This window comes from Ranitomeya variabilis, chromosome 1 (genome assembly GCF_051348905.1).
Source record: "Ranitomeya variabilis isolate aRanVar5 chromosome 1, aRanVar5.hap1, whole genome shotgun sequence".
Taxonomy (NCBI): domain Eukaryota; kingdom Metazoa; phylum Chordata; class Amphibia; order Anura; family Dendrobatidae; genus Ranitomeya; species Ranitomeya variabilis.
Window position 1 is genome coordinate 50,304,465 of NC_135232.1, and position 15,258 is coordinate 50,319,722.

The 15,258-nt window shown below is 50.7% G+C and overlaps 1 protein-coding gene across 5 annotated transcripts in view; it reads right to left on the minus strand.

Moving 5' to 3' along the window:
- The window catches only part of DYM (dymeclin), a 293,499-nt gene that overhangs the window by 215,779 nt on the left and 62,462 nt on the right, over positions 1-15,258 (minus strand). For all 5 annotated transcript variants that reach the window (XR_013221124.1, XR_013221125.1, XR_013221122.1 and 2 more), the window contains exons 7-8: positions 14,233-14,358; positions 4,530-4,672 (exon numbers count right to left, since the gene is read on the minus strand). Coding sequence is in view for 2 of the 5 variants with exons in the window: in XM_077283443.1 (XP_077139558.1) it covers positions 4,530-4,672; positions 14,233-14,358 (269 nt within the window). In the remaining 3 variants the exon portion in view is untranslated. The remainder of the gene's footprint in view (positions 1-4,529; positions 4,673-14,232; positions 14,359-15,258) is intronic.

The following is a 15,258-nucleotide window of genomic DNA, read 5'->3' on the forward strand; positions in this document are numbered from 1 at the left end:
ATATCGGGGGTCACCCAGCTTTCCCAAGAATAATAGTCTGAAACCTCTCTCGCCGGCTGTCTAGATATTGGAATCCGCCTCCCTCCTATCTGCCAGCTCTGAAAGTAAAGTGAGCACTGCGGATCCATTTCTCATCAAAGTCGCCCGTCTCTAGAACCGGAACTATGTATGAAATACCCCAGAACGCCATCAGGGGGCGCCACCCAGCAGAGGAATGCATCCGAATACAGATGCCATGGAAAACACATTAAAAAAAGGGACATCGTTTGAAATGTGAAACAGCTGGCAGAGAAACAATGGGGAGAGCGAGGACAGAGCTAATTGTGTGCGGCACACGGAGGAGGCTCCGAGATCAGGCTCGTCTGGCTCGTCCTCCACGCTCCAAAATAAATTCCGTATGCGGGAAATTCTCAGCACACAGAGACAAAAAGACAAGAAAGTCCTTAATGAGTTTTCCGTCAGCACATAAATATAAGAAAGGAGCTGGTGGTGGCGCGGCCTCGACCAACAAGGGGCAGCGGGACCGATACCAGGCACGCCGGGGCCCGTACCAGGCACGCCGGGGCCCGTACCAGGCACGCCGGGGCCCGTACCAGGCACGCCGGGGCCAATCTGTCTGTGATGGAACGGTCCCGGCTTTCACAAGAGGCGTGAAGCTGCAAACTGGGTGCAGCACACGAGTCCCTGAACCTCAAATATTCTCGTGATGCAGAAATGCACGCACAGACAAAAGTGCAACCGATGGAGGTGGCCATACTGGTGAAACTACCAACAATTCTCCAGAACAGAATGGGGCAGAAGTGTCCAACTGTGCCGGGTCTACGGTTAGGGCAGCCTGCATTCTGCTGATCTACTACAGGCTGCCAGGAAAACATCTCACTGGTATTAGAAAATATGCAACTCCCTTACACACAGGAGCAGCGCCACATGTGGCTGACTAGGGGTCTGTTCACATGGACAGCAAAAATTGCTGATCCAAGTACCGTAGATTGACGCTTGCTTAAAGGAACTTTCCCGTGAGTTACCCAAAAGTGTAAGGAGGTAAACGATGGATAATGATCACTCGATCAGCTTTCATATTGCTGGCGGCACATCCCTTTTACATGGGAGATGTGCTGCTTACGGCGATATTATTCCATAGGGCCATATAAAGGATGCGATCAGCTGAAGAACAAGCGCCCATGATCAGGAGCGCGGGCTCTTACGCTTGCTCGTTGGGCAAAAAAAATCCCCAAACTATCAACGCATCAGACTATGTTCACACACAGCGGCCTCGGACCCTAGCAGCCCTTGTGCCGCTGCGGTCTCTCCACTGCTCCCTCACAGGACTGTCCATGGGCTCACGCAGAGGTCCACGCGGGGACCACAATGCACGGACTGGCTGCGGACTCCAGACCTGAGCAGGACGGCTTTATAAAGTTCTATAAGGCGGGCATCAGACTATGTTCACACACAGCGGCCTCGGACCCTAGCAGCCCTTGTGCCGCTGCGGTCTCTCCACTGCTCCCTCACAGGACTGTCCATGGGCTCACGCAGAGGTCCACGCGGGGACCACAATGCACGGACTGGCTGCGGACTCCAGACCTGAGCAGGACGGCTTTATAAAGTTCCATAAGGCGGGCATCAGACTATGTTCACACACAGCGGCCTCGGACCCTAGCAGCCCTTGTGCCGCTGCGGTCTCTCCACTGCTCCCTCACATGACTGTCCATGGGCTCACGCAGAGGTCCACGCGGGGACCACAATGCACGGACTGGCTGCGGACTCCAGACCTGAGCGTGACGGCTTCATATAGTTCTACAAGGCGGGCATGCAGCAGTAAGTAACTGGCGGTTCGTGCTCACACCATGATGCGTGGACATCTGTGTGACCCCTAATATTGCAATGAAGCAGCCTTTCCACCTGCAAGACCATGAGTCCGATCATAAGGGAGGCGCAGTTTTGCATGGCTCATAATGGCACGCATTATTTTATTTTATGTATGTAGCACTGCCATATTCCGCAGCGGTGTACAACGAGGTCATCGCCCACATTGGTGCTGTCCCCATTGTGGCTCAGAGTTTAAAATTCCCAAATGACCATTCATGTAAAGTTTCTGGGAGAACACGGAGAGAACATGCAAACTCCGTGCAGATACGTTGCCCCTGGTCATACTCGCACGCCGGACCCCTGATAGTCAATGGGAGGAAACAATCCAGACCAGAAGGGGTTACATGGCGGCCGGAGGATCGCTCCCAGAGACAGAAGAAGTCCTAGAAATGTCTCCAGGACGCTATCAGCGAGAGGGTGTGAGCGCAGGAATGATCGGCTCTGCCCATGATGTCTCCGAGCAATGGAGGAAAATGTGGGATCGCACTCGCTATTACGTGATTACACGAATAAAAAAAGGATAAAGGTCTAAGAAATAAATCACAGAGGCGGCGCGGGGACATTTCATGAGATTCTCTAAGCAGGAGGCCAAAATAAACTGTGCGAGGCGATAAACACCGGCACATAATAGACATGGCAGGAACGCTGCGACACAGGCCGGGCGTGCAGAGACTGCCGTGTGCAGCCAGCGCCCCCTACCAGTCTGAAACCAGTATAACATCCAGACAACATCATCCTGACACTTGAGGAAAGTGGAAAATGATCTTCTATAAATCTTCAATGCCAAGATCTGGTCGCTGGACGTTGTAAGCAGGACGCCCGATAGGGAGGAGCGAGGGGTCCTCATCACAGGTCTGCTCACATTTCTTCTGCTTCGCTTTCATGGAGATTTTGTGTGGGCACCTCCTAACTTCATGGTGGCCAAACACTGGTCAGAATGGGAGATCGGTGCCTCCTGCGCCTCGCAGACATTTAAACCATAACCTATGGAGATGCCATAAAAGACTCTTGTACTTTATCCCTTTAAGCCACATTCAACACTTAAAAAAAAGTTTTTAAATGCTCGTTAATGACCCAGGATAGCACACGTTTTCCAAGGGGGTTTGGCAAAAAAAAATTTTTTTCACCCATCAAGCGAAATCCCTATAAGAAGAAAATCCCCACCCCCCCAGAGCACACCGCCTCCATAATTCTGCTCTCACTACACCCTATGACGTAAATCCCGTCCGCAATGGTTCCCATTTCATTCCAGTACTGGCACCAAAACAATAATTTGTTCCATCAATGGGGGCTTAGAACTCAAAGATACGATGGCGCGTTACTAGGATTATGGGCCTCTGACCGCTCACACCCCACTGATCTTTAGAACAAGTTGTCCACTACTAGGACAACCCCTTCTCATACCCCACACTCGGCCATGATAAAATAAAAAAACATTTACTCACCTCCTGTGCTAGCCCCGTTTCTGTGGTGTCGGCACTCGCGGTACCGGGACTCTCATGTGGTTGTTGTGACATGTGACCCCGGCACCCAATCAGCGCAGGCGTCACTGGCCCCATCAGTGCTGAGACAGTGACGCCAGAGCTAATTGGGCGCCGGGGTCACGTGTCACACCACCACACAGGAGTTCCGGGACTGTGAGTGCTGACACCACTGTAATAGCGCCGGCACAGGAGGGGAGTATAAGCTTTTTTATTTTGTCAGGCCAAATATTTAGATCAAGAAGTCATCCTAGTAGTGGACAATCCCTTTAAAACGTAGTTTTCATTATTAGTTTTCCAGAGTACACTGCTCCCCTACCTCCCAGCTTCGCGCTTGTTGGAGGGGGGTAGTGTGCTCCTGATTGCTAGTTTGGATCAGCATCGTCGCACCGCCGGCAGAATCTGCTCGCCCCGTTGTGCTGCGAGCACTGGCAGCTTTGGCTTTGCAGCATAAAGGAGTGCAGAGGAATAGAAGCAGCATGGAGAAATGTTCATCAGCCCTATTGAAAGGAGCTTGTAAGCGCAAACTCGTCAACGAGAAGACGCCGATACATTTACGCAATGAGCAGTGAAAAATGTTTTACTGGGAAACGATGCAGAGCAAGGAAAACTAAACCTTAAACGCCAGACGGGTGACAAGTCCAAGCGGCCAGTCCCTGGTGACTTCTCCCAGCTTCCCAAGAGTGACAGTTCTCTTCCTATTTGTGTGTATTGAGAGCGAACTGTCAATCAAGGAAAGCATATACAATCCAGAGGGGACCAGTCACCCATGAGGCATAGTCCACAAACGGCTTTCAAACTCCACAACATTTTACAGTAAAACATACCTGGCTGCGATGATACAGCCAGTGTCTGAAACCCGCGCCTGTGGATGAGGAATCATGGATCATCAGAGCCATAACGCCAGGCACAGCACAGTCATATGAAGGCACTGGGTGGCCACTTCTTCCTAGACCTGTCGGGCAGGACCTCATCGTAAGCAATCACTGTCAAAATAATCTTATGTCAGATCCAAAAAGCAGCAGCGCCCCCTACAGTACCCGGGTGACACGTTGCTGATGGGTTTTGCTCTGCTTCATTTTCCCCGGCTTTTCCAAATATCATTGCTTGGTCACTAAGACTGGCCGGCAGGCGCCCTCATCACCGGCCCTAATATAAAGGCACATAAACAACACTCACTTGCCACACCGGAGGCCAAGCCATAGAGTAGACCACCCCCCTCCGCCTGTTGCTGGAAGATGTGGGACCCCGGTGGGGGGCTCTTCTCTTGTCTGATGAAGTTATACAGCAATGTTTTCACCAGTCGGCTCGTGTAAGGAAGACTGCAGGGAGGAAGAAGAGACACAAGTAAGAGGAAGATGACAGCCGGAGCAAGGAGCATCGCTCGGGGGAGCACAGAGGGGATTCTGGCATTGTTCTATCCAGGCCTATCACAGAAATGCTGACGAGATGGGAGATATAATGTGCTGTGCAATCACAACAGAAACCGAGAGGAGGCAGACAGGCGGTCAGCGACGGATGGGCCGAGGGCACGGCTGCTGTCCTGGAAGGGTCACCGTATATATCTATTATATAATTGTCTAAGGGTTTTCCTGTCTGTCCTGGAAATCCCGCGTCTCTGATTGGTCGAGGCCGCCTGGGCCTCGACCAATCAGCGACAGGGAACAGTATCGACGTAGAAATCCCGCGTCTCTGATTGGTCGAGGCCGCCAGGCCTCGACCAATCAGCGACGGGCACAGTATCGAGGTAGATGTCATAATGGTTGCCATGGCGATGATGATGTCATAAAGGTTGCCTCGACCAATCAGCGACGGGCACAGTCTGCCGCTAATTCTGGAATCATCATTGTCCATATACTACGGGGACATGCATATTCTAGAATACCCGATGTGTTCGAATCGGGCCACAATCTAGTCTACTATATAATTGTCTAAGGGTCACTTCCGTCTTTCTATCTGTCTGTCTGTGTGTCCTTCTGTCTGTCACGGATATTCATTGGTCGCGGCCGCTGTCAATCATGGAAATCCAAGTCGCTGATTGGTCGTGGCAAAACAGCCTCGACCAATCAGCGACGGGCACAGTCCGGAAGAAAATGGCCGCTCCTTCCTCCCCGTAGTCAGTGCCCGCTCCGTACTCCCCTCCGGTCACAGCGGCCGCTCCGTACTCCCCTCCGGTCACAGCGGCCGCTCCGTACTCCCCTCCGGTCAGCGCTCACACAGGGTTAATGGCAGCTTTGACCCCGGTGTAACACACTCGGTTAACGCTATTAACCCTGTGTGACCAACTTTTTACTATTCATGCTGCCTATGCAGCATGAATAGTAAAAATATCTAATGTTAAAAATAATAAAAAAAATAAAAAACAGTTACATGCTCACCCTCCGGTGGCCCCCCGGATCGAAACGGCCGGTTACCGATGCTCCTCGCGTCGCCCCGGTGACCGCTGCATGTAGTGCGGTCTCGCGAGACCGCTATGTCATCATCTCGCGAGACCGCAATGCAATCTTCAGACCGGAGCGCGCGAGGAGCATAGGTAACCGGACGCTTCGATCCGGAGGCTCCCGAAGGTGAGTATGTAACTATTTTTTATTCTAATTCTTTTTTTTTTTTTCTTTTAACAGGGATATTGTGCATACTACGTGACTGGGCAGTATACTACGTGACTGGGCAGTATACTACGTGACTGGGCAGTATACTACGTGACTGGGCAGTATACTACGTGACTGGGCAGTATACTACGTGACTGGGCAGTATACTACGTGACTGGGCAGTATACTACGTGACTGGGCAGTGTACTACGTGACTGGGCAGTGTACTACGTGACTGGGCAGTGTACTACGTGACTGGGCAGTGTACTACGTGACTGGGCAGTGTACTACGTGACTGGGCAGTGTACTACGTGACTGGGCAGTGTACTACGTGACTGGGCAGTATACTACGTGACTGGGCAGTATACTACGTGACTGGGCAGTATACTACGTGACTGGGCAGTATACTACGTGACTGGGCAGTATACTACGTGACTGGGCAGTATACTACGTGACTGGGCAGTATACTACGTGACTGGGCAGTATACTACGTGACTGGGCAGTATACTACGTGACTGGGCAGTATACTACGTGACTGGGCAGTGTACTACGTGACTGGGCAGTGTACTACGTGACTGGGCAGTGTACTACGTGACTGGGCAGTGTACTACGTGACTGGGCAGTGTACTACGTGACTGGGCAGTGTACTACGTGACTGGGCAGTGTACTACGTGACTGGGCAGTGTACTACGTGACTGGGCAGTGTACTACGTGACTGGGCAGTGTACTACGTGACTGGGCAGTGTACTACGTGACTGGGCAGTGTACTACGTGACTGGGCAGTGTACTACGTGACTGGGCAGTGTACTACGTGACTGGGCAGTGTACTACGTGACTGGGCAGTGTACTACGTGACTGGGCAGTGTACTACGTGACTGGGCAGTGTACTACGTGACTGGGCAGTGTACTACGTGACTGGGCAGTATACTACGTGACTGGGCAGTATACTACGTGACTGGGCAGTATACTACGTGACTGGGCAGTATACTACGTGACTGGGCAGTATACTACGTGACTGGGCAGTATACTACGTGACTGGGCAGTATACTACGTGACTGGGCAGTATACTACGTGACTGGGCAGTATACTACGTGACTGGGCAGTATACTACGTGACTGGGCAGTATACTACGTGACTGGGCAGTATACTACGTGACTGGGCAGTATACTACGTGACTGGGCAGTATACTACGTGACTGGGCAGTATACTACGTGACTGGGCAGTATACTACGTGACTGGGCAGTATACTACGTGACTGGGCAGTATACTACGTGACTGGGCAGTATACTACGTGACTGGGCAGTATACTACGTGACTGGGCAGTATACTACGTGACTGGGCAGTATACTACGTGACTGGGCAGTATACTACGTGACTGGGCAGTATACTACGTGACTGGGCAGTATACTACGTGACTGGGCAGTATACTACGTGACTGGGCAGTATACTACGTGACTGGGCAGTATACTACGTGACTGGGCAGTATACTACGTGACTGGGCAGTATACTACGTGACTGGGCAGTATACTACGTGACTGGGCAGTATACTACGTGACTGGGCAGTATACTACGTGACTGGGCAGTATACTACGTGACTGGGCAGTATACTACGTGACTGGGCAGTATACTACGTGACTGGGCAGTATACTACGTGACTGGGCAGTATACTACGTGACTGGGCAGTATACTACGTGACTGGGCAGTATACTACGTGACTGGGCAGTATACTACGTGACTGGGCAGTATACTACGTGACTGGGCAGTATACTACGTGACTGGGCAGTATACTACGTGACTGGGCAGTATACTACGTGACTGGGCAGTATACTACGTGACTGGGCAGTATACTACGTGACTGGGCAGTATACTACGTGACTGGGCAGTATACTACGTGACTGGGCAGTATACTACGTGACTGGGCAGTATACTACGTGACTGGGCAGTATACTACGTGACTGGGCAGTATACTACGTGACTGGGCAGTATACTACGTGACTGGGCAGTATACTACGTGACTGGGCAGTATACTACGTGACTGGGCAGTATACTACGTGACTGGGCAGTATACTACGTGACTGGGCAGTATACTACGTGACTGGGCAGTATACTACGTGACTGGGCAGTATACTACGTGACTGGGCAGTATACTACGTGACTGGGCAGTATACTACGTGACTGGGCAGTATACTACGTGACTGGGCAGTATACTACGTGACTGGGCAGTATACTACGTGACTGGGCAGTATACTACGTGACTGGGCAGTATACTACGTGACTGGGCAGTATACTACGTGACTGGGCAGTATACTACGTGACTGGGCAGTATACTACGTGACTGGGCAGTATACTACGTGACTGGGCAGTATACTACGTGACTGGGCAGTATACTACGTGACTGGGCAGTATACTACGTGACTGGGCAGTATACTACGTGACTGGGCAGTATACTACGTGACTGGGCAGTATACTACGTGACTGGGCAGTATACTACGTGACTGGGCAGTATACTACGTGACTGGGCAGTATACTACGTGACTGGGCAGTATACTACGTGACTGGGCAGTATACTACGTGACTGGGCAGTATACTACGTGACTGGGCAGTATACTACGTGACTGGGCAGTATACTACGTGACTGGGCAGTATACTACGTGACTGGGCAGTATACTACGTGACTGGGCAGTATACTACGTGACTGGGCAGTATACTACGTGACTGGGCAGTATACTACGTGACTGGGCAGTATACTACGTGACTGGGCAGTATACTACGTGACTGGGCAGTATACTACGTGACTGGGCAGTATACTACGTGACTGGGCAGTATACTACGTGACTGGGCAGTATACTACGTGACTGGGCAGTATACTACGTGACTGGGCAGTATACTACGTGACTGGGCAGTATACTACGTGACTGGGCAGTATACTACGTGACTGGGCAGTATACTACGTGACTGGGCAGTATACTACGTGACTGGGCAGTATACTACGTGACTGGGCAGTATACTACGTGACTGGGCAGTATACTACGTGACTGGGCAGTATACTACGTGACTGGGCAGTATACTACGTGACTGGGCAGTATACTACGTGACTGGGCAGTATACTACGTGACTGGGCAGTATACTACGTGACTGGGCAGTATACTACGTGACTGGGCAGTATACTACGTGACTGGGCAGTATACTACGTGACTGGGCAGTATACTACGTGACTGGGCAGTATACTACGTGACTGGGCAGTATACTACGTGACTGGGCAGTATACTACGTGACTGGGCAGTATACTACGTGACTGGGCAGTATACTACGTGACTGGGCAGTATACTACGTGACTGGGCAGTATACTACGTGACTGGGCAGTATACTACGTGACTGGGCAGTATACTACGTGACTGGGCAGTATACTACGTGACTGGGCAGTATACTACGTGACTGGGCAGTATACTACGTGACTGGGCAGTATACTACGTGACTGGGCAGTATACTACGTGACTGGGCAGTATACTACGTGACTGGGCAGTATACTACGTGACTGGGCAGTATACTACGTGACTGGGCAGTATACTACGTGACTGGGCAGTATACTACGTGACTGGGCAGTATACTACGTGACTGGGCAGTATACTACGTGACTGGGCAGTATACTACGTGACTGGGCAGTATACTACGTGACTGGGCAGTATACTACGTGACTGGGCAGTATACTACGTGACTGGGCAGTATACTACGTGACTGGGCAGTATACTACGTGACTGGGCAGTATACTACGTGACTGGGCAGTATACTACGTGACTGGGCAGTATACTACGTGACTGGGCAGTATACTACGTGACTGGGCAGTATACTACGTGACTGGGCAGTATACTACGTGACTGGGCAGTATACTACGTGACTGGGCAGTATACTACGTGACTGGGCAGTATACTACGTGACTGGGCAGTATACTACGTGACTGGGCAGTATACTACGTGACTGGGCAGTATACTACGTGACTGGGCAGTATACTACGTGACTGGGCAGTATACTACGTGACTGGGCAGTATACTACGTGACTGGGCAGTATACTACGTGACTGGGCAGTATACTACGTGACTGGGCAGTATACTACGTGACTGGGCAGTATACTACGTGACTGGGCAGTATACTACGTGACTGGGCAGTATACTACGTGACTGGGCAGTATACTACTGACTGGGCAGTATACTACGTGACTGGGCAGTATACTACGTGACTGGGCAGTATACTACGTGACTGGGCAGTATACTACGTGACTGGGCAGTATACTACGTGACTGGGCAGTATACTACGTGACTGGGCAGTATACTACGTGACTGGGCAGTATACTACGTGACTGGGCAGTATACTACGTGACTGGGCAGTATACTACGTGACTGGGCAGTATACTACGTGACTGGGCAGTATACTACGTGACTGGGCAGTATACTACGTGACTGGGCAGTATACTACGTGACTGGGCAGTATACTACGTGACTGGGCAGTATACTACGTGACTGGGCAGTATACTACGTGACTGGGCAGTATACTACGTGACTGGGCAGTATACTACGTGACTGGGCAGTATACTACGTGACTGGGCAGTATACTACGTGACTGGGCAGTATACTACGTGACTGGGCAGTATACTACGTGACTGGGCAGTATACTACGTGACTGGGCAGTATACTACGTGACTGGGCAGTATACTACGTGACTGGGCAGTATACTACGTGACTGGGCAGTATACTACGTGACTGGGCAGTATACTACGTGACTGGGCAGTATACTACGTGACTGGGCAGTATACTACGTGACTGGGCAGTATACTACGTGACTGGGCAGTATACTACGTGACTGGGCAGTATACTACGTGACTGGGCAGTATACTACGTGACTGGGCAGTATACTACGTGACTGGGCAGTATACTACGTGACTGGGCAGTATACTACGTGACTGGGCAGTATACTACGTGACTGGGCAGTATACTACGTGACTGGGCAGTATACTACGTGACTGGGCAGTATACTACGTGACTGGGCAGTATACTACGTGACTGGGCAGTATACTACGTGACTGGGCAGTATACTACGTGACTGGGCAGTATACTACGTGACTGGGCAGTATACTACGTGACTGGGCAGTATACTACGTGACTGGGCAGTATACTACGTGACTGGGCAGTATACTACGTGACTGGGCAGTATACTACGTGACTGGGCAGTATACTACGTGACTGGGCAGTATACTACGTGACTGGGCAGTATACTACGTGACTGGGCAGTATACTACGTGACTGGGCAGTATACTACGTGACTGGGCAGTATACTACGTGACTGGGCAGTATACTACGTGACTGGGCAGTATACTACGTGACTGGGCAGTATACTACGTGACTGGGCAGTATACTACGTGACTGGGCAGTATACTACGTGACTGGGCAGTATACTACGTGACTGGGCAGTATACTACGTGACTGGGCAGTATACTACGTGACTGGGCAGTATACTACGTGACTGGGCAGTATACTACGTGACTGGGCAGTATACTACGTGACTGGGCAGTATACTACGTGACTGGGCAGTATACTACGTGACTGGGCAGTATACTACGTGACTGGGCAGTATACTACGTGACTGGGCAGTATACTACGTGACTGGGCAGTATACTACGTGACTGGGCAGTATACTACGTGACTGGGCAGTATACTACGTGACTGGGCAGTATACTACGTGACTGGGCAGTATACTACGTGACTGGGCAGTATACTACGTGACTGGGCAGTATACTACGTGACTGGGCAGTATACTACGTGACTGGGCAGTATACTACGTGACTGGGCAGTATACTACGTGACTGGGCAGTATACTACGTGACTGGGCAGTATACTACGTGACTGGGCAGTATACTACGTGACTGGGCAGTATACTACGTGACTGGGCAGTATACTACGTGACTGGGCAGTATACTACGTGACTGGGCAGTATACTACGTGACTGGGCAGTATACTACGTGACTGGGCAGTATACTACGTGACTGGGCAGTATACTACGTGACTGGGCAGTATACTACGTGACTGGGCAGTATACTACGTGACTGGGCAGTATACTACGTGACTGGGCAGTATACTACGTGACTGGGCAGTATACTACGTGACTGGGCAGTATACTACGTGACTGGGCAGTATACTACGTGACTGGGCAGTATACTACGTGACTGGGCAGTATACTACGTGACTGGGCAGTATACTACGTGACTGGGCAGTATACTACGTGACTGGGCAGTATACTACGTGACTGGGCAGTATACTACGTGACTGGGCAGTATACTACGTGACTGGGCAGTATACTACGTGACTGGGCAGTATACTACGTGACTGGGCAGTATACTACGTGACTGGGCAGTATACTACGTGACTGGGCAGTATACTACGTGACTGGGCAGTATACTACGTGACTGGGCAGTATACTACGTGACTGGGCAGTATACTACGTGACTGGGCAGTATACTACGTGACTGGGCAGTATACTACGTGACTGGGCAGTATACTACGTGACTGGGCAGTATACTACGTGACTGGGCAGTATACTACGTGACTGGGCAGTATACTACGTGACTGGGCAGTATACTACGTGACTGGGCAGTATACTACGTGACTGGGCAGTATACTACGTGACTGGGCAGTATACTACGTGACTGGGCAGTATACTACGTGACTGGGCAGTATACTACGTGACTGGGCAGTATACTACGTGACTGGGCAGTATACTACGTGACTGGGCAGTATACTACGTGACTGGGCAGTATACTACGTGACTGGGCAGTATACTACGTGACTGGGCAGTATACTACGTGACTGGGCAGTATACTACGTGACTGGGCAGTATACTACGTGACTGGGCAGTATACTACGTGACTGGGCAGTATACTACGTGACTGGGCAGTATACTACGTGACTGGGCAGTATACTACGTGACTGGGCAGTATACTACGTGACTGGGCAGTATACTACGTGACTGGGCAGTATACTACGTGACTGGGCAGTATACTACGTGACTGGGCAGTATACTACGTGACTGGGCAGTATACTACGTGACTGGGCAGTATACTACGTGACTGGGCAGTATACTACGTGACTGGGCAGTATACTACGTGACTGGGCAGTATACTACGTGACTGGGCAGTATACTACGTGACTGGGCAGTATACTACGTGACTGGGCAGTATACTACGTGACTGGGCAGTATACTACGTGACTGGGCAGTATACTACGTGACTGGGCAGTATACTACGTGACTGGGAAGTATACTACATGACTGGGCAGTATACTATGTGGCTGGGCAATATACTAAGTGGCTGGGCAATATACTATGTGGGCTGCGCAATATACAACGTGTACTATATGGGCTGCGCAATGTACTGCGTGGGCTGTGCTATACACTACGCATACATATTCTAGAATACCCGATGCGTTAGAATCTGGCCACCATCTAGTATTGTATATTAGTCTATTAAGTAATAATTAACTTTACACTATTCTCCCAACTTATCCACAGGAACAGCAACTGTACTGCTCTACAGGTCACTAAAAAGATGTATGAAGCAAGCTTATACTCCAGAGCTGCGCTCATCATTCATCTGATGAAGTCACTGTATAATTACATTACTTACCTTGTACCATTCCTTATACATGTAACCAGCAGAATAGTGAGTGCAGCTCTGGAGTATAATACAGGATGTAACTCAGGATCAGTACAGGATCAGTAATATATGTACACAGTGATTGCACCAGCAGAATAGTGAGGGCAGCTCTGGGGTATAATACAGGATGTAACTCAGGATCAGTAATGTATGTACACAGTGACTGCACCAGCAGAATAGTGAGTGCAGCTCTGGGGTATAATACAGGATGTAACTCAGGATCAGTAATGTAATGTATGTACACAGTGACTGCACCAGCAGAATAGTGAGTGCAGCTCTGGAGTATAATACAGGGTGTAACTCAGGATCAGTAATGTAATGTATGTACACAGTGACTGCACCAGCAGAATAGTGAGTGCAGCTCTGGAGTATAATACAGGGTGTATGTACACAGTAGCTCAACTGTTACATAGATTAGTTAAAAATGTGAATCGTGAAATGGGATTCAGAGGTGCATATAAGCTTCAGCACCAGGCTACATGATGATATCTGGGAAAAATTGCATTATTACATTCATTTCCACAAAGTTACACATTGCAGCAATCCAACGACTTTTATGCAACTAAATTCCACAATATATATAATGGCGACTTACCAGCGGCCCTGCAGCAGGTATTTCTGGATGGCACCTTCATGAATAATCTCCTTCCGGAAGAGCTGGTAGGAGAGGAACACAACGAGGGCAGTGACGGCTTCCAGTAGGATGCTGTATGTGATATCACTGAAAGAAAAAAAAAGGTCATATTAGCGCACCCTGTACAGGTGACCCTGTCTAAAACAGATTCTAACATTTAGATTTTCACCCTCGGTATAGTCAGTGGCAGAAACTACAGCAAAACAAGTGATATAGCCAAGATAGTTTCCTGGAACTGTTATTTTTACCTTCTAGCCGTATAGAGGCATAGACCCGGCCCCCACTTGCCGTAGAGAGGCATAGACCCGGCCCCCACTTGCCGTAGAGAGGCATAGACCCGGCCCCCACTTGCCGTAGAGAGGCATAGACCCGGCCCCCACTTGCCGTAGAGAGGCATAGACCCGGCCCCCACTTGCCGTAGAGAGGCATAGACCCGGCCCCCACTTGCCGTAGAGAGGCATAGACCCGGCCCCCACTTGCCGTAGAGAGGCATAGACCCGGCCCCCACTTGCCGTAGAGAGGCATAGACCCGGCCCCCACTTGCCGTAGAGAGGCATAGACCCGGCCCCCACTTGCCGTAGAGAGGCATAGACCCGGCCCCCACTTGCCGTAGAGAGGCATAGACCCGGCCCCCACTTGCCGTAGAGAGGCATAGACCCGGCCCCCACTTGCCGTAGAGAGGCATAGACCCGGCCCCCACTTGCCGTAGAGAGGCATAGACCCGGCCCCCACTTGCCGTAGAGAGGCAGACCCGGCCCCCACTTGCCGTAGAGAGGCAGACCCGGCCCCCACTTGCCGTAGAGAGGCAGACCCGGCCCCCACTTGCCGGAAAAGAGACAGACCCGTCTTTACTTGATGTAAAAAAGAGAGATCTGCAAAGGCACACCCCATTTGCCGCAAACAGACAACCCCCCTCACTTGCCGTAAAGCGACAAAGGCCCGCCCAACTTGCCGTAAAGTGAAAAAAGCCTGCCTCCACTTGCTGTA